The 20,319-nt window shown below is 33.1% G+C and overlaps 3 protein-coding genes across 5 annotated transcripts; all 3 read right to left on the reverse strand.

The window, feature by feature from the left end:
- Positions 1 to 349: 349 nt before the first annotated feature.
- On the reverse strand, positions 350 to 9,344 carry LOC118055725 (probable sugar phosphate/phosphate translocator At1g06470). 3 transcript variants are annotated; one of them, XM_035067694.2, is made up of 12 exons: positions 8,825 to 9,344; positions 8,552 to 8,721; positions 7,469 to 7,554; positions 7,314 to 7,363; positions 5,957 to 6,024; positions 4,781 to 4,881; positions 4,612 to 4,624; positions 3,913 to 4,097; positions 3,611 to 3,697; positions 2,595 to 2,689; positions 1,172 to 1,309; positions 350 to 812 (listed from the first exon to the last, which is right to left on the reverse strand). In XM_035067694.2, the coding sequence occupies exons 1-11, from the start codon at positions 9,076 to 9,078 to the stop codon at positions 1,189 to 1,191; spliced, it is 1,230 nt and encodes a 409-aa protein (XP_034923585.1). In that variant the 5' UTR covers positions 9,079 to 9,344; the 3' UTR covers positions 350 to 812; positions 1,172 to 1,188. The 3 variants fall into 3 exon arrangements, with proteins under 3 accessions (XP_034923585.1, XP_034923583.1, XP_034923584.1); XM_035067692.2 differs by having other exon boundaries at positions 350 to 815; XM_035067693.2 differs by having other exon boundaries at positions 350 to 915.
- A 1,854-nt stretch (positions 9,345 to 11,198) lies between these two features.
- Positions 11,199 to 13,107, reverse strand: LOC118055723 (AIG2-like protein D). The gene is made up of 5 exons (XM_073409895.1): positions 12,410 to 13,107; positions 12,141 to 12,213; positions 11,705 to 11,785; positions 11,303 to 11,386; positions 11,199 to 11,264 (listed from the first exon to the last, which is right to left on the reverse strand). The coding sequence occupies exons 1-5, from the start codon at positions 12,592 to 12,594 to the stop codon at positions 11,199 to 11,201; spliced, it is 489 nt and encodes a 162-aa protein (XP_073265996.1). The 5' UTR covers positions 12,595 to 13,107.
- Positions 13,108 to 13,244: 137 nt separating this feature from the next.
- On the reverse strand, positions 13,245 to 15,984 carry LOC118055722 (gamma-glutamylcyclotransferase 2-2). The gene is made up of 9 exons (XM_035067689.2): positions 15,675 to 15,984; positions 15,141 to 15,262; positions 14,940 to 15,016; positions 14,700 to 14,756; positions 14,377 to 14,433; positions 14,224 to 14,264; positions 14,034 to 14,105; positions 13,836 to 13,915; positions 13,245 to 13,719 (listed from the first exon to the last, which is right to left on the reverse strand). The coding sequence occupies exons 2-9, from the start codon at positions 15,247 to 15,249 to the stop codon at positions 13,541 to 13,543; spliced, it is 672 nt and encodes a 223-aa protein (XP_034923580.1). The 5' UTR covers positions 15,250 to 15,262; positions 15,675 to 15,984; the 3' UTR covers positions 13,245 to 13,540.
- Between the last annotated feature and the right edge of the window lie 4,335 nt (positions 15,985 to 20,319).

Here is a 20,319-nt window from a genome sequence, read left to right on the forward strand (position 1 = left end):
CTGCGGAGGGGAGGGGAGGGGGTGAAGAATCACAAATTAAGAGGAAGGCAGCATCTTTCACTTGTTTGGATTAAAGAAAGTTTAACAGATTTTCATTGTTTGGTTAGAGAAAGGAAGGGGCGTATTTATTAAGATTCCTTGCAAACACTCGACGAGGCAGAGACAAATATTATCAACCCAGTCACAAGTTTTTTTTAAAAAAAAAAAAATGAGAAGCAATTTTGAAAAAGATAATACAGAAATAAAAAAACCTCACCCACATTTTAAACATAGATCGATCAGATAAGTCAACTCCAAATTTAGTTCAGCATGAAGCAGGGACAAATTTAATCAATCTCCATCACCAGCATCGAGAAAGAGTGCACAGGGATTTATAGCTATAGCACGTTCGCTTTTTCAAAATTATGGTAGCGAGGTATTCCCACAATTGCAATTCTTCAGGGGATTTGTCCAAGTTGCCAAAAGAAAAACCCATCTACTATAACATGGGTTTCACGATTACATTCTCTCTATGTTCTAAACAATAACGTGGAAGAAAGGAAAAATAATATCACAATTGAATGGAATATTAGAGACTACAAATCGATGAACATGTGCTTAGTCCAGGATACAATTGATCGAGAAGACTGCAATTTTCTGCTAACCATGGGAAGACAAAAATGTCAAGGGATCTTCTCTCTTGACTCTTCATGGCTCCGAATTTCTCAATATATCGTCTTTGTATAAGTACAGGTACAAGTAAAAAGCTTGACGAGCAAGGGAGTAGTTGCCGGCGGCACTCATCACGAACAAGTAAACCTCAATTCACCTGGCTTCTGTTCGGAAGGCAAATGAAGGAAAATGAGGGTGGGAACAAATAAAAAAATTTGTACAGCACAAAACGATGACTGCTTCATTAACGAAGGAAACAGGTTCCTGCAAGTTCAATGATATTTTCAAGGACAATGAGAAACCTAGTCCTCTTATTATATGGCAAATAATATTTATTACGAGCACAGGCTATCAAGTAGAAAGCAAAGGTGAAAAACATCAACAATAAAAAAATTGACAAAATGACCTGTGGCCATAACACAAAGCTGAAACAAGAAAAAATGCCTAGAGATAAAACAGTGGGAGAGCTTTAGCTACTGAAATACTGAACCAAAACAATGAGTGCCTAAAAGAAACTTACTTAAGATTATAGAACAATCAAGTGCCATCATCTAGATCATCCATCTCATCAAGGATAACATACTTCGTTGCAACATTTGTTGGGGATGACCCAGCCGAGTCATTTTCACTTGTTTGGCCCTTCTGTAGCTTTTGGTACCTGCACAGGGTGGCAAAATTAACACCATATAATCACGAGCATGATGAAATTGAATTTGAAATGTGAACATAAACTACTAAGTGGTGGATTAGGTAGGGTAGAATCTATGATTTGGACTGGAAGTGAAATTTAGGATTTATGAAGATGCAGGTTTGCTTCTTCCATTCTTTGCTTTAATGTTGTACAACTTGTCATGGAACTCAACTGTAAGTATCAATGAACTGTAGAGGCACTAAATGGTTTCAATTCTGTCCTACCAGACCCATTTCATTAAGGGATGCGATATTAAGAAGCTTTAGATTGACCAAATTCAGGTACAAGCAAGCAAAAATCTCAACAAAAAACTGACATAAATAAATGACTGTTTAGTGAACATCAATAGAGAGGGTACATCATACGAGACATTCTACCTGGATTATGCTGCTATTACAAGGACAACAGAGAAAAAGGAAGTCAAGAGAGCAAGTTATGGGCCAATTATCTGCAATTTTTCTTGGTTCTTCTAAGACAGAATCGCCAATGTTTGATAGGTGTTTGTTTAGAGAGTAAAAGCAGTTAAATGTTAAGGGGAATACAGTTAGTTTTGGTTGGTAGACATGATGGGAAAAGAAAGGAGGGGTGACATTCAGCCCCTGACTGAGGTTTAAGCATTAAACTTGATGAGAGGGAGGTTACAAATTTTTTATGGGCTCAAGGCTTTCTTTTTTCTGCCTTCTGTCACTATCTCAAACTGATAGACCATCCCTATTTTGCTTGCTGATGTTGGTCCCGCTAATAAACATTGTTTTAGTTTTTATAAAAGTTCAATTCAAAATTTTACTTGACATCTACATTTATTGGGGCCAAATATTATGCACACTCCCAGCTGAACACCTTTAACACTTAACCCCTTATACACTAATCCCTATTTCATTACTCTCATGCCATACATAACCTTAATAGCAAATTCAAATTACATCCCAAGAAATAAATAAATAAGTAAAACAAAACATTGCAGTCCTGAAAGAATAAAAGCACCAAAAGGGTCACTCTTTGTTTGGTTCTGACATGGGCATTTTTGCTATCTAGTTATGACTTACTGAGGTCAGTCTGTAAAACCTATGGAGTGAAAAAATAAACAAAGACTAAAACCAACTGACAGCCACTAGATTCCTTGGTCTGAATGCCTAATTTCAGTCACTATCACGGTTCAGAGATTTTAAACTTGCAAAAAAAAAAAAGCAATTAGACAAACAAATTTCAGTTACAGTAGTTTATTTCAAACCTATGCTGACATAAGACTTACTTGTACCAGTTGAAAAAGCCGACACCAACCATAATAATCAAAAGCCCAGCACCTTTCAACCAGGTAAATTTATCATGGAAATAAATAACCGCAACCTGAATGAATGCAGAAAAAATCATAAGCAGATCACGAGCAGTAACAGCGTTTCAAAGAGCATGTACTACCAAACACTGAAAGATATTCAAGACTTCTTGTAGAGAAATATCATAGCAATGAGCATCAACTTTCATAAAACTTTGAGCATGTTTGGGAATGCAGCTGGCCACGCGTTTCCAAAAATTTTGAATTTTTTTTGCTTAAAATTATTTTTTAAAATGTTTTTGGATCGTTTTAATGTACTGATATTAAAAATAAATTTTAAAAAATATTATTTAGATGCATTTTTTAGTGAAAAACACTTCGAAAAACAACTGCTATCACAATACCAAACACGCTCTTAAAAAGAATCCCATTGAAATCTGAAAGTAAGTCTCTGAAACTAATGGAGGTACAGGTTTTCTTCAAAGCATGGTGAAAGCACAATGTAAATACGAAAGATGCACAGCTAACAAATATCATTGCGTGATTCTACAAACATCTTGATCCAGGGTTCATGCCAGGAGTTTAATTAATGAAGTTCCCTCTACATCTATTCTACATCTATCAGAAAGGCAGACACCGCTAACACTAATAAAAATAAAGCAGTGTTCAATCAATCATGATAAGCTGCTGAGAGATTTCTTTGTGCAAAAACTTGAAAGTCAAGGGGCAAGACTGAAGCATTGATGGTTGTTTTCAGGAATGAGTTTTTATGACCATAGTTCATGCCTGACTCTGATTCTAGAATGGAATTCCAAAACCATGATTTTTTTGAAAGAGGCCGCCAGGCACCCAAAATTTGCTTTTTCACTCCTAACTTTTTTTTTTTTTTTACCATCTCGAACAGGACCCCAAACACCATCCATGCATTAGTGTATTCATAGATCAACATTTTGCAGAATTAATAGGAGAAAAACGGTGTAGAAAAAAGCCTATACCAATATAGTCACAGCCTCCTTGACAACACCAGCTATTGTCACTGTGACGGCACTAGTTACTGAAATAAGAACAAACTCCGTTAAAACCTGCAACAGAAAAAAAAAAAATTAATTTCCCTGACAGAAACTTGGTCCAAAAGAAATGGACACAATTTGTAAGTATTATATAACAGCTGGAATAAACTAGAAAACTAATTTCCAATCTTCAAGTAATTTATACAATTAAAACACAATTCTCCACCTCCCTCCCTTGAAAAAATGAAACTCAAATTCAGAAAGAAAAGAAAAGGGAAGGCTTGTACCATGAAAAAAGCGAGTGTTCCCCCAAAAAACATGAGCAGGCAACTCCGAGCAACATGCCATGAATTATTGAAGTAACTTGTTTTGTTAAATTCATGCCATGGATCTAAGACAAGAGAAAGAAGACCGGTTGAAATTGCCATCACTGGAGTCACATAGCTCATCAATGTAAGTGGATTTTTCAAACCTGAATACATCCCAAAAGCACCATTATGTTGTATAAATAACAGTATAATACGAAGGAAAATACTATTCTCTACATGCACAAGGAAATCCCAAAACTGAATTACTATATTAACCAAACCCTTTCCATGAAATTGACCTATCTGTATCAATACTATATCCATGCAAGGAAATTTCATATTTACCTATCTATATGATTTTATATCCATGTTCCATATTCCATATCTATGATCTTACCAGCTTTTGCACCTGCGAGCAAACAATATTTATAGGACTATATTTGAAGAAAGCATCTTTCTGGTGAAGTGGCCATAAATAAACTTGCCAAACAAGACAACTATTTTTTAACAAGCACCTATAAAGGTCATTAATAAAAATTATTCCTCACAAATACACGTCTACAAACATGTAAGGTAGCTAATTTGTACCCAAAAAATGATAACGGTAACAGTTAACTCCAAATAGCATTCAAGAGTACTATAACCATGTAAAAAATAGGAAAGCAGAAAAACACCTACCATAGGCTTCTTTCTTTTCAGTTTTGATCCACGCATCACCAAATTGGGAAATCAAATTCCAGGAGGGAAAAAAAAATAAGAAAGTGAAATTTAGAATAAAAAATTGTTGGTTTTCAGTAAACAAATACTTTAAGCCATGTATCTCGTACAGGAACAGAATTAGACATACCTGCAAGAGAATTTGAGTCATGCACCAGCGAAATCCAGACATTACAGCAGCAAGCATAACAAATACAAAGCCCCAAAACTCAAATTCTGTCTCTTTCGCAACTGGATTCAAAATAAAAGTATAAATGAAAAAAAGTAATTGAAAATGATAAATACCGAAACAAATCTCCATCAGAAACAGAAAAGATGAAGTTTGGTGATACAGACAGTAGCGATTGACAGATAAAATTCACTAAAAGATAAAAGGTATCAATAGCACTATTATCATCATCTAAGTCACTTGGACTAGCTTATCAGCATTGGATAGAGATATATGTCAAGGCGTGATATACCCAAAAAAAAAAAAACCCTCCATTTTAGGATGGGAGAACATTTACTTTTCAATTGGATTTGGGTTCCAATATTCTTATAAATCAATAAGCAATAAGCAAATGCGGTATTGCATAGTTCCACCTACCAATTTCCTTCAACTTAACTTTCTTTGATGAATAATAAATTGGGTAGCAAATCTTTGTAGCAAAAACAAGTAGAGTCGGTATTTATGTAAAATAAAATAAGTTAAATTTTCCATAAACTTCAGGGTTGCCCCCTGAACAGAGTCAAAAAAACTTTCAGCGCTACAACATACATACAGCCTTGACAATCTCCACTAACAGTCTGAATTTTTTTTTCTATGTTAATCAAGATTGATGTGGCATTTCGAAATAGCACCAAGTCCTTCTGGCAAGGTTCAACTTTCTCATCTACGGACAAAGCTAATACCACATGATATACCATTAAATCACACCTCTAGTGACTGAAACTGCCATGGTCACCTGCTTCATTAATTTCTCTTATCAGTCATCATCATGTGACCACCAGCACAATAATGAATTTTGCTGACTGAAACTTCATGTGGCTCTCACAATTTTAAAACAAAAGACAACTCCCTCTTTTATACTACCTTGAGGTCAACTAGCATCCTAGTTTAAGAGGAAAACAAATTTCTTTCCTGGGAGTGTTTGTGAAAGCAAGGTCCTAAACAGTGCACACTACTTCCAATTTGTCATCAATAACTTAATCTAATATGTTTCCATAAGAAGCCTAATAAAAGATAGGCCACAAATATTACTTTTTCTATAAGCAAAAGGTGCACACTGAATGATTAATCAAAATGAAAGATGATGAAATTGTATACCTGTTAATAAAATTCCAACAGAGATTACCATGATGATACCAAAAAGCTTAGCGCTTGGAGATTCCAACCTTAAAAAAATATAAAAATAAATGTCTAGAATATGCAAAGGATCTTATAACTGATCCTCATAAAGAAAAAAAAAGGAGCATGAATGAACAGGTTAGAATTAAATATAACAGAATAAAGTGGTATAATATAAACAATGATGTTAAGAGAATCAATCATGAGAAATACATCTTATTACATTAAAAAGAGATGTAAAATGGTCAAGAAAGAAAAAAAAAAAAAAAGAATTTCACTAGGTGGATAACAGTTCAGCTAATTTGTATATCGCTGCAATATACTGTCTTATATGCTTGTATGAACAGTTCATCTTATCATTATTCTTTAAGGTAAACATGTTCACAAGCCTGTCTCAAAATGTCCTCGTCCACAAGCAATATCTATATATTAGACACTTGAGTTGGTGTTCTTAACTCTCTTTGCATTTTTTTAACTATCAATGCACATAGTAATTGCATAATTCTTTAGGTAAAATGGGTGGTAAATGGTAAGTGAAAAGTGTTTGTCCTCAAATACATTTCTGTCTTTTATACAAAACATACTGAGGTCAATTTTTTGCTAAAAGTAAAGGTTAAATACCAAATTGGCATTCAGAATTCATATACTACTCCTTCAGTTCCACAGTAAGCATCTAACCCCATTTTTCAAAATTTTATAATTGGGAGGTTCATTTCCACATATTCTTGGCCTACTTCCATGATATCACATCTGATTTTTAGTTCTTTGTATCAAAGTCTTTATTGTTGTGTGAAAATGGACAATTCATTCATGGAAGTATGCCCTTGCCTTGTTATTCACGACCAACAACTAAAACAATTCAAGATATGCATCAACTTTTTGTTTATATGAATTGAGAATTATGCAGTACTAGCATTCTGGATAATATACTAATGAGGATGATATTTCAAAATTTGTTCACTTTCTTTCACTTTAACTTGGCACTTGTAGTTAGCACAGGTTAATTTGACCTTATTAAAATTAAAATTTTATTCTTATGCTGAAATAACTATATTAGAAGACAAAAATAAATAAAAAGAAGAAAACAAAAGACATAGATTGCACATCAGCCCCCTCAATTGGCAAAGCATGGATGTAGAATTATTCATTGTTCTTTTATTACCTGGCAACAAGAAGTTTTCTTAATTAATGCGAAAAGGTAAGAGTTTGAGATGAAAAAAAATAGAGCTACTTCATTAAAAAAATAAAATAAGATGATGAGAGATAGATTACAGTAAAACGCTGGTCACATAAGATATTTGTATTGGTAAATAAGCTAAACTGACAAGAAATTCACCTGAATGCAAAGGCAAATAGAATGAGAAATATTGGAGCTGCAGATTTACACTACAGATAGGAAAAAAAATGAGTTAGTAAAATAACCTGTCAGAAGAAAAAAATTATTACCAGAGACTTAGTATATAGCAGTAAGGTAGAGAGAGCATAACTAACCATTGTGGCAAATGTAACAGAGATGAAAACAAGGGACACATTGCTCAAGTTAACATCGAATGCAGTTCCAAGAGCTGTTGGTACAACTGTGAAAGGGAAAGTCCATCTGTAGCATTAGTTGATAGAAAAGTTAATTGGCAAGTTATAATAATTTCACAGCAGAATGAATAGAAGACTTCAAAAAAAAAAAACAGTAGTAAAACTTAAATAATAAAATCCATTATATCTCATCACCTGAAGTAGCTGACGAAATTGTTTAATTAAAAATATTCTTTAGATGGTAGCATCTCCCAGTGTCTAGGACTCGTGTGCTACTCCTTATTTGCATAATCATATAATTCACATAGAAGCACATTAGCAGGGCTGGCTATGGCTATCCTTATATGAATAAGCCAAATGCGCTTTCACTACAGAAGCTAATTGATTTCAAATCAACAGAGTTTCATTGTAAACCAAAAGGAGCAGTCCACTTAAAATTTTCTTCTTTTGAAGTTGAAATGTCATTCAGAAAGCAGCACGTATTTTACACGAGACTGCCAACACCTTTTGAGAAACCAACTTATCTTCAATTTACCACGACTCCACTCTAACCAGGATAACATCCTGTTTCGGTAACTAGGTGATACATAATATTCAATGATAATCAAAACAAAAGGGCTTTCCAATCTCACTAGAGATCAGTTACGGAAACTAGCACAGAAGCCCTGTAAGAAAAGAAAGACACTAGGTTTTATCAAGGGTCAGTTAATTCTTAAACCAAAAAGTTAATTCACTCTATCATAAGAGAGAGAGAGACAGAGAGAAAAGAACAGTGACCAATTCAACAGCTTTTCCAGCCATTTTTGCAGCCAATTCAGACTATCATCCCTGAACAAATGAAAAATCTTGATCCCACGGAATTCTTATTCGAAATCCATGACTTCATTACTGAGTTCAGTATTTAAATTTTAAAGTACCTAGAATTGATTCCCACACATCATTTACCGAAGAAAAACAACTAAAACCCAACAATTATCAACTCCAATTTCGACACTAGTTTTAAATATGATATAGGAAAACAGAAACGCAATAAAGAGCTACTACCTCTTATAAAATAATCCTTCCACGACATAGCAACATTCGGCCGAAACCGATCAGACCAGTACCAAGTAATAGCCGTGGATAAAACAGCTTGCATTGTGAAATGGACAGTATTCATCAACAACGGAGCTGGAAATCTCCCCATATCATCTCCTAACAGAGTCTTATTGTACCTAATCAATCCAAAAACAAAAACAAAAAAACACCACCCACTAATTAAGAGGAAAATAAAAAAAAATGAATAAAAAGAGAAAAAGAAGGTGAAGAGAGACTTACAAGGTTAAAAAAGTGCTGAAAGTGTACCAAACAAGAATAAAAAACAGAGTCTTCAAAATATCAGCAGCAGATACAGGAGTAGGAGGAGACTTCCTCGACGACAAAGAATCGATGGCGATGCCATTGACATCGGAATCGACATCAGAATTCCTCCTCCTAGAGTTTTCAATGTCGAAGGGAACGCAGTTGTCTTCTTCAGAATCATCATGACTCCCTCTGTTTCTGTTCTCTAAATTACAGCCATTCAATTCCATGCTTGAATTCTTATAGATCTATCGATCTTATGAGTCACTCAAAATCGATCGGGATTTGAAGAATCTACCATGGGAGAGATCTGGAAGAAGAAATCAGGTCTCCTTGTGCTGCATTTGGCTGATAAGATCTAAAATAAAACCCACGAGCATGAACCCTAGCATGAAGTAAGAGGGCTTTTTGTTTGGATTGGAGTAGAAGCAAGGACCCTCCCCTACCTAATTTTGCATTTGGTAATCTGTCGATCGGTCAGCTAAAAGCCGGAGACAGTCGAGTTTTGTTGCCGGTCAAATCACAAATTAGTCCCCCAAATTATAAATGTTCTCTTGATTACTCCTGAAACTATCAATTTCTTAGACTTGGCCTTGGCCCCCACCCTTTTTTTAGCTTTAAAGCAAAGAAATAAAAATCACCAAATAAGTGTTTGGTGAGACTTTAGATACTTATTAGATTATTAAAGTATCATAGGTTGCTGGATTGAGACTTTTTATATAATAAAATCCTAGCCTCAAAATCTGAGCACATCTCCTTTATATTTTAGTCCCAATGATCCAATAACCTTGTAATCTCAAGTTTTGAAAGCTTACATGAAACATCTATTTTAATGGGAAATACATCACTATAAAAAGCATGACATGTTATTATAATGTATTTACTAGGTTCTTGCTTGGAGAAATATATCCTAAGAACATGAAGAACAATGTGATAGCTACATAAAGGAACAGCGGTTTTTATACTATTTATTGCTCCGACACATCAATTCGTAGGAGCTTTTGGTATAAAATACCTTTGACGGGCATGCTTGTGCGGTTGGTACAGGAAATGCAACGTGGAAAATCACCAAACTCTGAGGATTGGAGGGTGCAAAAATCACGGGTGGAGGTCCGGCGGAACAGTTTGTGTCTTTGGCAGGAACTGTCTTAGAACTTAGAAGCAGCCACCTCTTTTTCATAGGGTTTCTGCAGATGTGCTTCTTCTATGCTTTGATATTTGCCAGAATACCTCCCCTTTCCCTTCCTATCTGTGTATAGATTATGTTATTACAGCTTAATGCCCAAAACTTTCTGCTTTCTTTCATTGCAAGTTCATGGCCTTGCACTTGATGGTATACCTAGGACACCAAACTAACTGGAGCTTAGATTCTTGTTCTTATCATCATTGCTCATAGTTAAAAATTAATCACCATTGCATCCAGGTTCAGCACAGATACAAAGGTGCAACTGGCCATTTGCCATTTATTTTTTAGGGTTCATCACCACTCGTATAAAGGTTCATCAGTAAATCGCCTTCGCGCCATCTTTTTGTTACCGTTACAATTTACCGAGTGTTCAACTTGGAAGTGCTTATCAAAGCTTTAGCAAGGAAGCCATGGCATCGAATCGGTTACTGACCCAAGGCTTGCAGTTTTATTGCCTTACGCCCACCTTCAGACCAGTGAGCTTGGCAGAGAGAGGGAGAGCAGAATATGAGACCAGAACACAAAGTGATGATAGAATTATTGGATGTTGATTTGATTTATTGTATCTTTACCAGACCAGACCAGAACAGCGACTTTACCAAATGACGCAGCCATGACAAACCTACAAGTACGTTTCTTAACAAGATACTACTGTTGTTGACCAGGCATTATAACCTCGAATTGGGGTTGCACTAAGACTAATATGATTATGCATGAAGAGATTTGTCCTTGTGCCTCTCGAAATACAAAAGGAACAAAGACTAAGAAAGGTAATGACAGGATTTATCATTTTTAGACTACCAGATTCTCACAGTTTTGGAGCAAAAGTACATCAGCACGAAGTGGTAGGAGGCTTGAGAGTTCAATGAGTGTAACTTCAAGACAAATGGCCAGAGAATAAAAATAGCTACCATGCACATGCAGCCTATTCTAGCAGCCTATGATGATAATTACAATCTGCAGAAATGACGATATGAAGTACCTAATCCATTTCAATTTGCAAACGAGGGTCCCTGGCAGCGACCAATCCTAATTAACTGATGGATGGTGAAAAAAGGGAAACTAGCTTGGATTGATCAAGACTTTGACACAACAATCGGGGCACGAAACAAAGATCCACCTTGCCTTAAAACTTTTGCTGTCTGCTATTTGCTGGCAATGGAATCATGGCTCGCATTCTGTTCTAGCATTCCCCTCCTCTCCTTTTTGACCCCAGACCAAAGCAGCTACCTAGCAAAGATAAAATTTCAAAAGCATTAGAAATTTACCTCAAAAACCCATTCCCCATACAAGTTGGGGTCATTTTTGTCTGACCAGACATAAGCAAGTGCTTGTGTCTTCTTAGAATTGTCCTGCCATCACATCAATTACTTTCATCAACAATATAAAACAAAGCCATGGTTTCAAATTACTACCTTTTCGCTCTTTTTTCATTCGTGAGAAACTATTCAACTTTGAATGTCTAGTCAACTCATCCACTTTCGATTGTTCAGAGCATGATCAGCAATGTTCTTCAATTCAATTCCAATCTTGCGGAGAATGAACTGGCAGCTCACCTTCTTAGCAACAAGAAGTGCATGCAATCAGTGAAGCATGTACTTCCCATTTTAATATGTGACAAGAAAGCATTAAAGATTCCTTGAATTGAACTCACTTACCATAAAAAAAACATCAACAGTGACTCTTTCATACTCAACATCCTCAAATTCATCTAAAATGTATAATTCTGGATCCGTGATGCCATGTAGAACCTGGATTAAAAGGAACCCATTACATTGGATGCTGTTTACGATACAAGAATCAAAATCACCACGAAGAAAATATAAACATATATCATTGCATGTTTATTGAATTTAACCAAACAGCACCCGCACACAAGCTAACTTTTTAATATACGTGGGAAAGAAAAAAAATTATAAAAATATTAGGTTTTTTTTATATATAATAATTTTATTGTTTTTGCTTTTTTTTTTCTGAAAACTTGAAGCCATCAAAATTATTAATTTTTTTTCGAAAATAAGAAGAATTGGATAACTTTAACAAGAAAGAGACTATGTATAAAAAGAGGTTCAGAAGGCGCATTGAGCGAAACATTGAGGTATTGACCTTGCCTGAGACTTTCTTGTTCTCCGCAGGTAAAATTGCAGGGTAGACACGCCCTTTTATGCTAAACCTGTGACTACAACACAACAACGACGAAGATTATGCTATAAACAAAAAAAGAGTTTAATAAAAAATAAATCGTTGGTTATGATCAGTTTGAACTAACATTAATAAAATTGAAAAAAAAGAAGAATTTGAAACGTTGGGAGGAAGAGATGGAATGAAATGAAATCACAGGCTAATTTAAGTTAAAGAGGGAGAAAGAGACAGACTAGCCGTTGAGGATGGCTGGAGAGGATTGAGGGATGCGACTCAAGAGGGCACGAACAACGTCATCAGCAAGAAGGCTGCCGTACACAAACACGTTGTGGACCTGATTGCCTGCTGCTACTGCTGCCATTGCCATTGCTCTGGCTGCTGAAGAACTACAAGACAAGACAAAATGGTGTACTTGCATATCTATGGCCAGAAAGTACAGGACACTCGAATGTAATACGAAACTCTCATTTTGGTCCTCGAAGTACAAGATTAGGAAATGTTACCCTTATTAGTCGCACGCACAGCATTCGATTGATTGAAGGCCTATGGGTGTTTTAATATTCTCGATAGTTTTGCGAGATTGGGATTTGTTTCGAGTGGTTTTTCTTTCTTAATCCATTTATTAGAGGCAAGGTTATGAAATTCAGTACCGGTTCGAAGCTAGGGTAAGAGGTAGTGAAGTTCATCCATGTTGATTCGGTTAATATGAAATAATATTTTAAAAAAATAAAAATACATTGTTTTAATTTTAACCTTGTTTCGAGTTGAACTAGGTGACTGGAGAGTTACAATTTTCAAAGCTATTCATGTTATAGCCCAATCAATAAGTAAAAAACTCCATTACTTTTATCACTTTTTAGTTCCATGAAAATTTTCTTGGTCTTCGGAATCATGAAGATCATTACTGACCAGTGACCACTTCGACTCCATTTGCATTCAAACCCAAAGACTCCTTCCTGGTCTCCCATTTTTTCACCCCCCGGAGATTTTCAAGGCGCTCTGCTTTTGATCCCAAACAAAATAAAAATTCAAATCAAACATCCAAATACAGACCCTCACATGAAGGAAAGGATTTAAAACTGTTCACTATTCTCTTCATTGAAAATAAAAGGTTGCATAACATTTGTTGTCCCGTCACCTACTACTTTTTTCCAGCCATTTGGCTAAAATAAGAATTGATTAACATCTATGCTCCGAATTCAAACCTAAACTTACCAAGGTTAGAGATATGGCATTGTCAAGAGGCTAGACAGACTACTACAAAGAACAACTCTTCTCTGGTTTGAAAAGGCCAACAGAAGATTCAGAAATAGTATAACTGGGTTATCGAAGCTTTGTTCTAACCACTGATTGGTCTTCTACCTTTAAGAGTCCATCAAGACTGCTTCTTGAAGTGAACGAAGTTGAAGGGCTGGCATGTGGGATTTGAGAGCAGCTGGGGATGACCCAGATATCTTCTTCTCCACGGGAATTCCATTCCCTTTAGCTCCAAGAACCCTCCTCACCTCTTTTGCCAGTTCAATCACCGTGTCATCTTCATGACCTGTTTACACATTCAGGTGCATTATTAGCAAACACAAATTCAAGGAGGACAGGCATGCACTTAATATGGTATATTCATCGTGAATTATAAGTGTACATAAAGGAGAAAAATCTTACCTATAGCAAACATGGCTCTTTCTAGCGAGAACAGATAGTCTCTGTTGTTCCCGCATGGTCCATGAGCAGTTGCAATTTGCCTGAAATGTTACAATTGCATTACAAAAAGGATCTATAACGTAATTGTTTATGGACAGAACTTCATGCGAGCAAATAAAATGATGGTTCTGAAGGATTAGATTGTGTCATCAAACGTACCTAGCCATTTCCTCCAACGGGGCAGGCCCAAGGTAGTACTTGTTTGATACCTTGTCTGGAGTGGAAGTGAAACTGCACATATGAACACATTCTTTTAAGAAAATCGTGCAAAAAGAAGATGAATATTATAGACTGTCTCTTTTAACTAAAACAGAAATGTGAAATCACAGGTGCCGAGTAATAAACTTACACTATAACTCCAGTTAAAGCAGGCTCCGAGGGTTCCCCTTCCTGTATGGAGGAAACGCACAAATGGATATAAGAGGGCAGCGAACACAAAAACAAACCTAAAAATCAATTGGCAAATTCAGAAACTTCAATAAAAAACAAACCACTATCTTACCTTGTAAAAGTCTACGCGGGTCTTTTTATCATATTCGCATTCTCTCCTTTCCAAATACTACAGAAGAAAGCAATGCACATCAATGTCAATACGTGCAAGAAATTATAATCAGTAGCTGCTCCTGAAACGAAGGGAAAAGATTTCCCAGTTTATAATGAATGAGCTGATTTTAAGTGAATAAGCATATGAGTTTCAAATTAATTGCCTTATTTATGCCACTCCATTTGAGATCATACCACCTACATTTATCCCATCAAATTATTTATAACCAGTTCTGCACAATCTAAGCAATGTCAAGCTGTAAATACAGCAACGGGACATACCTCCATTGCCAATCTTTCCCTTTCAGGACCTCCCCGAACACAATAAGCAGCTCCCCACTACAAGAAAAGAAAAGGGAGGAATAAGAAATAAGGAAAAACACAAGTCTATCGATACTAACAAAATACTAGAGAGTAATACTGCAAAAAAAATTTTGAAAACGACGAGCATTTTTGGCTGACCATGACCACTAACAAAACCAGTTAAAAGGCTTGAGAAAGTTGCTGAGCTGTAGTGCTTACGCAAATAGCTCCTTCAACATTTTCCAACGTGCAAGTTCTTGCAGGACTTTCAGGTGTACCTCTGTGATCAATGCAAGCTGGCATACAGATGATGAGATTTGTTAATAACAGCTGAGCTAATTAAGACTATAAAAACTCAAGATTATTACTATAATTGACAAAAAGACTTCAAATTAATATACTAATAGAGAAGAAACATACCGAGATCAAAAACACGCCTGTAGTCCTTGATAAAGCCAATCACTTTCTCATCATATTCAAAACCTGGGTTCCACACCAATGAACCATAGCCAAAAACCCAGAAAACCATTTTTGCTTATCTCCTGAGAAATCATTCCATTCACACAATTAACAATATCATTAGAATTTTAGTCAGCACCAATAACAGTAGTTTTGATTGTCCCTGTTCCCCAAAATCAAAAAATTAACATAAAATCAAATAAAAACAGTTCCAATTCCATGGTGCATTACTGTTTGCATTTATAACATAGATCAGAAATATTTTCCCTTGACAAAAGATTCTCACTTTCGGCTACACCGCATTAGACTGAAGCAAAACTTAGATTACACGATAAAATCAAGGTTGGAAAATTTCACTGGCTGGTAATAAGTCAATTAAAAAGACAATAAATGCAGACATTGTCAAAGTCACAGGAAAGACAAAAAACAAGAAACGGAAATCTGACACAACAAAAGATATAATCGAACAGGAAAGACCAAAAATATGGGTCTTACAAGGAGCGGAGCAAAATGGAGACAATGTTGCGTGACCCAAGTCCAAGAGGGAGAAAGCTGAGATTTTTGAAGATGGTGGCTGAAGAAGGGCAATGGCTGGCTGATAGAGAGAGGAAACAACAAGGGAGCAGATGAAAACCGGATTTAAAGGACTCTCTCTCTCTCTCGTTGCTTCTCGTTTTTTAGGAGAAAGGGATTGAGAGATGAGGACAAGAGAGACCGTATTTATTGAGGAAGGAGAGGAGAGAACGGTGAGAGGTTGCTTCAAGTTGTTGTGTCTTCCCTACTCTGCACTCCTCCATCCCATCCCATCCCATGCCAATGCCACCTGTGTTTTTTTATGTATACATGTGTTTTGCATGCATTTCTTTTTCTTTTTTAAAAAAAGAAAAATAATTTATTTTTCTAAATAAAAAAATATAAAACAATGTAATATGAGGAGAAGCATGTGTAATTACAGCATTATATGTCGACGTAAATTTATTTCTAATAGTATTGAGTACTATTTGTCCACCAATACTAATCTTATGCCAATTAATATGGTTTAACATAATTTTTAAAGTTTTTTTTTAAATGTGTTTTTTATCTTAAAAAATATAAAATTGATGTTCTTTTCATGATTTTTGAAGATTTTAATATGCTGATATTAAAAATTAAAAAATATCTAGAAAAAAATATATTTTTAATTAAAAAACATTTTTATAAATATATCATGCATTGCATTACCAAACACACGCTAGTTGTATCTCTCTAACATTCCACAATAAAATTAAGTAATTTACATATAAAAAAAATTATTCATGTATGAATAATGATAACTAGTAAGGAAATATATGTGAATTATGTCCCTTGTCTATCAATATTAGCTTTCAAAAGAATATTATAAATATATTTCGTGTGGTTTTTATCAAACCGAAACAAAAGTTGTTATTATTGACACTTTAAAAGTTATTTCTCGTGACTCGTTTTAAAAAGAAAAGGAAGGAAACAAGAAAAAATAAAATTTATAACTCAGTAAAAATATTAAGAATATTTACACTTATAATTTGTTTCCCTTTCATATATCTATTTCTTAAAAAAAAAATGGATATAATATAGTCAATGTATCTTTTTCTTTTTAATAAACCTCATAGATTAATTAATAAAATATTAGTAATTAGTCCATCCGCATCATGAAATTTCTCGTACATGCCCATCATGGTGTTATTTTTTTAATAATTATTAATTGATACATGATTATGGATGATGTATGCTAACATAAAATCAAATCATATATCCATCAAATCTCCATTTTTCCAGGTACATTGAATCTGGACTGGCTTTTAGATGGAAAGGGTTACCTTGCCGACACCCTTGTCATTTAATGCTGCTAGAAATAACGCCATGGTCTAGTCAAAAAAACAAACAGAAGCCCGTTTGAGTAAATTAATAAATCCGTTCGCAGGTTCGTTGAACCTAGACAGCGTCCACTCCTTCCGTTTCATTCAGCTTTCAAAGTAAAATCTTCCCTGATATCACGTTATTACAGCAGATAGATTTATTACTTATCTACCCTGAATTATCTGTATCTTTTACCATTTTTGTGATGTATAAAATGAGAAACCTTATTCCTAAATTTTACGGTTTCAATTAGTGATATATTTATTAGTTATTTTTTAAAATTCTTTTTAAAAATAAATATATACAAAAAATATATATTACATATGAATATATTTTTATTAATTTTATGCTGTATTATGGATTTTATTTTTTATATTCTCTAATTTTTTTTAAAAAAAATAATATAATATCACTAATTACTGGTTATTTTCTAATTACGATAAGATTTTTTAAAATAACATGAATCGAGCGTTATCTTTATGTATTTATTAAATTATATTTATATTAAAAAAATAGAAGTCAAGTATCTAGATGAAAATAAATTATATTTATTAAAATTTTAAATGATTTATATTTAATATTTTAATTGTTTACAATGAATTGTATGTGTGTATATAATATTGACATTAATTTGATTGGTTTTTAAAATATTTTTTATTTAGAAAAGTATGTCAATAATAATTTTTTTTATTTTTTTAAAATTATTTTTTAGATTAACTCATCAACATTATTTAAAAATATATTAATTTAAAATTAAAAAAATTAATTTTTTTAAAAAAATATTTTTTAAAACAGAAACAGGCCTAGAAGTACTGTCCTCCGTTTACTAATTTTGTATACTGAAATCTTATGAAACTGATGTGTTAGGTGATAAATTGGAGACCCGTAATTAATGAATGATTGATATCTCACTGTAAGAATTCACGCGGCAGGTGTGCTGCTGTGTGATAATTTTGTATAAAAGTTTGTTTATATAGCATTACTATTTTTTATCTTAAAAAAAGGCTAGCAACTTTTAATTTAGCTTTTTAGGGTTTAATTTGATTCAACCTATGCTAATATTTTGAATGGTAAAGGGCTAACGAGTTATTTTAAGCAATGTTTAACATGTTGGCTTGCAATCCAAAGTCTAGATTGGGTTGAATTTTTAATAAAAATAAAAAAAATTAACCGGACAAGGATATAATTAATCAAAAACATAATTAATTTAAATTAATTGAAATTGTCGCACCTGTTAAATTTATAACTTGGGATTTATCCAAATCAATCTTATACCTTAGAAAAGTCATTAAGCGTAAAATTTTCTCTGTGAATCATTAAATTTCTCTGTCAATCATTTTGTATATTTGTTATGCTCCATTTATTTTTATATTGAGTTAAAATGGAACAAAATCAATATATTAATTGTTTACTTTTTATATGATATTTTTATAGAGCATTTATAAGCTGAAAGTTTGAATTTTACTTATTTTCACTTCATAATTCAATTATAATTGCTCGAGAAGTTTTAATTTCAAATTATTTTTTCTAATAATTATTTCAATTCAAATAACACGATAACGATGGATTATTGAGTAACTAAGTGATTTTAGCATCAAAGGACAAACCTGCTTGATCCCCGGTGTACAAGAAGTCAACTTCTGATGGGGTATATTGCTCGATGTTTAAATCATGCTACACACGTTGTTGTTGTTTGTATATATATATATATATATATCGGTGCTCCAATAAAGGGTACGGGAACTTTACCATAAAGTCTTTCTAAATTTATGCAATCTTCTCTATTGTATACGAGTACTGATCGAGCCCAAACAAAAAGACTTTTTCTTGGTAGATGTGATCTGCTGAACATAGATACAATTTTTCATCTTTTTTACTTTTTAGAGGTATCAAGATACCACTGTCTTGGGCACTTTTATTTTGAATATTAGTTTATTAGACTCATTAGCTATTTAATCCGTGCTATGTTATGAATTGTATTTTTAAAAAAATATATTAAATATGCATGCTATTTAAATATTTTTTTTTTAATTGAAAAAATTTAGAGTACAGATAGAAAATTTTTTGCAAGTATATAATTAAATAAATCAATAAGCTATTTATATAAATAAAAAAAATCATTACCAAGTAACAAAAAAAAATTAAAAAAATTAATAGATGAATTTAAATCAAGATATTCAATCACACAAAATGATATATTTACTTGATTATGTTTACTTAATTTATTTATTTATTTAAATCAATAAAAGATTATAGAAATGGAAACATAAATGAAATTAGATGAATGAATCCACACCCTAAAAAAATATTACGCAAAGACGAACATGCAAGAAATATTTTTTTTTTAATTGAATGTTTTTTATTTTGAAAAATCAAGTTTATTTGTAAAAAAAAAATTATAAATGAATTAAAATAATATCTTAAAAAATCAAACATGAATAAAACAATTTTTTTTAAAAAAAACTTCTATCTAAAAAAGACATGTAAAACTCATGACCTAGATCATAAAAATGTGTTAAAGTTCATTTGTATAAAACAAAAAAAAAGAATAGATGAATTAAAACAATATCTTCAAAAATCAAACATGAACAAAATAATTTTTTTAAAAAAAAACTTTTATCTAGAAAAGACATGTAAAACTCGTGACTTAAATCACAAAACTGTGTTAAACCCATTAAAAAAATCAAAGATGATCACAAAAACAATATTAGAAAAACTAATGCATAATGATAAGATCATAAAAGAAAAGAAGCAAAAAAAAAATGTTGAAAAACATTAACTTTTCAAACCTGTGATACAAGTTATTGTATCGAAAGCATTACACATGGGGAAAATATGAAGTTGAATCCCCTGCAAATCAAAAATCAAAATATGAAAAAAATAATAATAATAACACAAAAGGATCTAAAGAAAAAAAATCAATTAAGAGAATGAGGGTGAAAATAAATAAAAATATAAAAATATAAACTTTGATTGAATGATGAAATTGAAAGCCAATAAAACTTAAACAAAATGGCTAAGGAAATAAATTATATATATAAAAAAAGGACCAAGCTGAAAAATAAAAAAATTATCATCAAAGGATTGGATTGAAAACAAGCAATTTTTTTATAATAGGATCAAGAATGAAAATAAGAAATAAAAAGAATGAGGATAGGAGTTGAAAAAAAACAAAAACAAAGATTTTTAATTGAATGGTGAAATTGAAAGTCAATAAAACTTTAACAAATAAGTAAAGAAATAAATTAAAAAAGAATAAAGAATA

Source organism: Populus alba, chromosome 6 (genome assembly GCF_005239225.2).
Source record: "Populus alba chromosome 6, ASM523922v2, whole genome shotgun sequence".
In the NCBI taxonomy this organism is placed as follows: domain Eukaryota; kingdom Viridiplantae; phylum Streptophyta; class Magnoliopsida; order Malpighiales; family Salicaceae; genus Populus; species Populus alba.

Coding starts and splice junctions, on each gene's coding strand:
- LOC118055725 (XM_035067694.2), bottom strand. CDS start 9,078: ATGGAATTGAATGGCTGTAATTTAGAGAACAGAAACAGAGGGAGTCAT. Junction 7,364..7,468: donor CTGTTACATTTGCCACAATG/GTTAGTTATGCT, acceptor TCCTATCTGTAG/TGTAAATCTGCAGCTCCAAT. Junction 3,698..3,912: donor GAACACTCGCTTTTTTCATG/GTACAAGCCTTC, acceptor TTTCTGTTGCAG/GTTTTAACGGAGTTTGTTCT.
- LOC118055723 (XM_073409895.1), bottom strand. CDS start 12,594: ATGCAAGTACACCATTTTGTCTTGTCTTGTAGTTCTTCAGCAGCCAGA. Junction 11,387..11,704: donor ATGAAAGAGTCACTGTTGAT/GTTTTTTTTATG, acceptor ATGTGATGGCAG/GACAATTCTAAGAAGACACA. Junction 11,265..11,302: donor ATGGGGAATGGGTTTTTGAG/GTAAATTTCTAA, acceptor TATCTTTGCTAG/GTAGCTGCTTTGGTCTGGGG.
- LOC118055722 (XM_035067689.2), bottom strand. CDS start 15,249: ATGGTTTTCTGGGTTTTTGGCTATGGTTCATTGGTGTGGAACCCAGGT. Junction 14,757..14,939: donor ATGTTGAAGGAGCTATTTGC/GTAAGCACTACA, acceptor CTTTTCTTGTAG/TGGGGAGCTGCTTATTGTGT. Junction 14,265..14,376: donor CCCGCGTAGACTTTTACAAG/GTAAGATAGTGG, acceptor TCCTCCATACAG/GAAGGGGAACCCTCGGAGCC.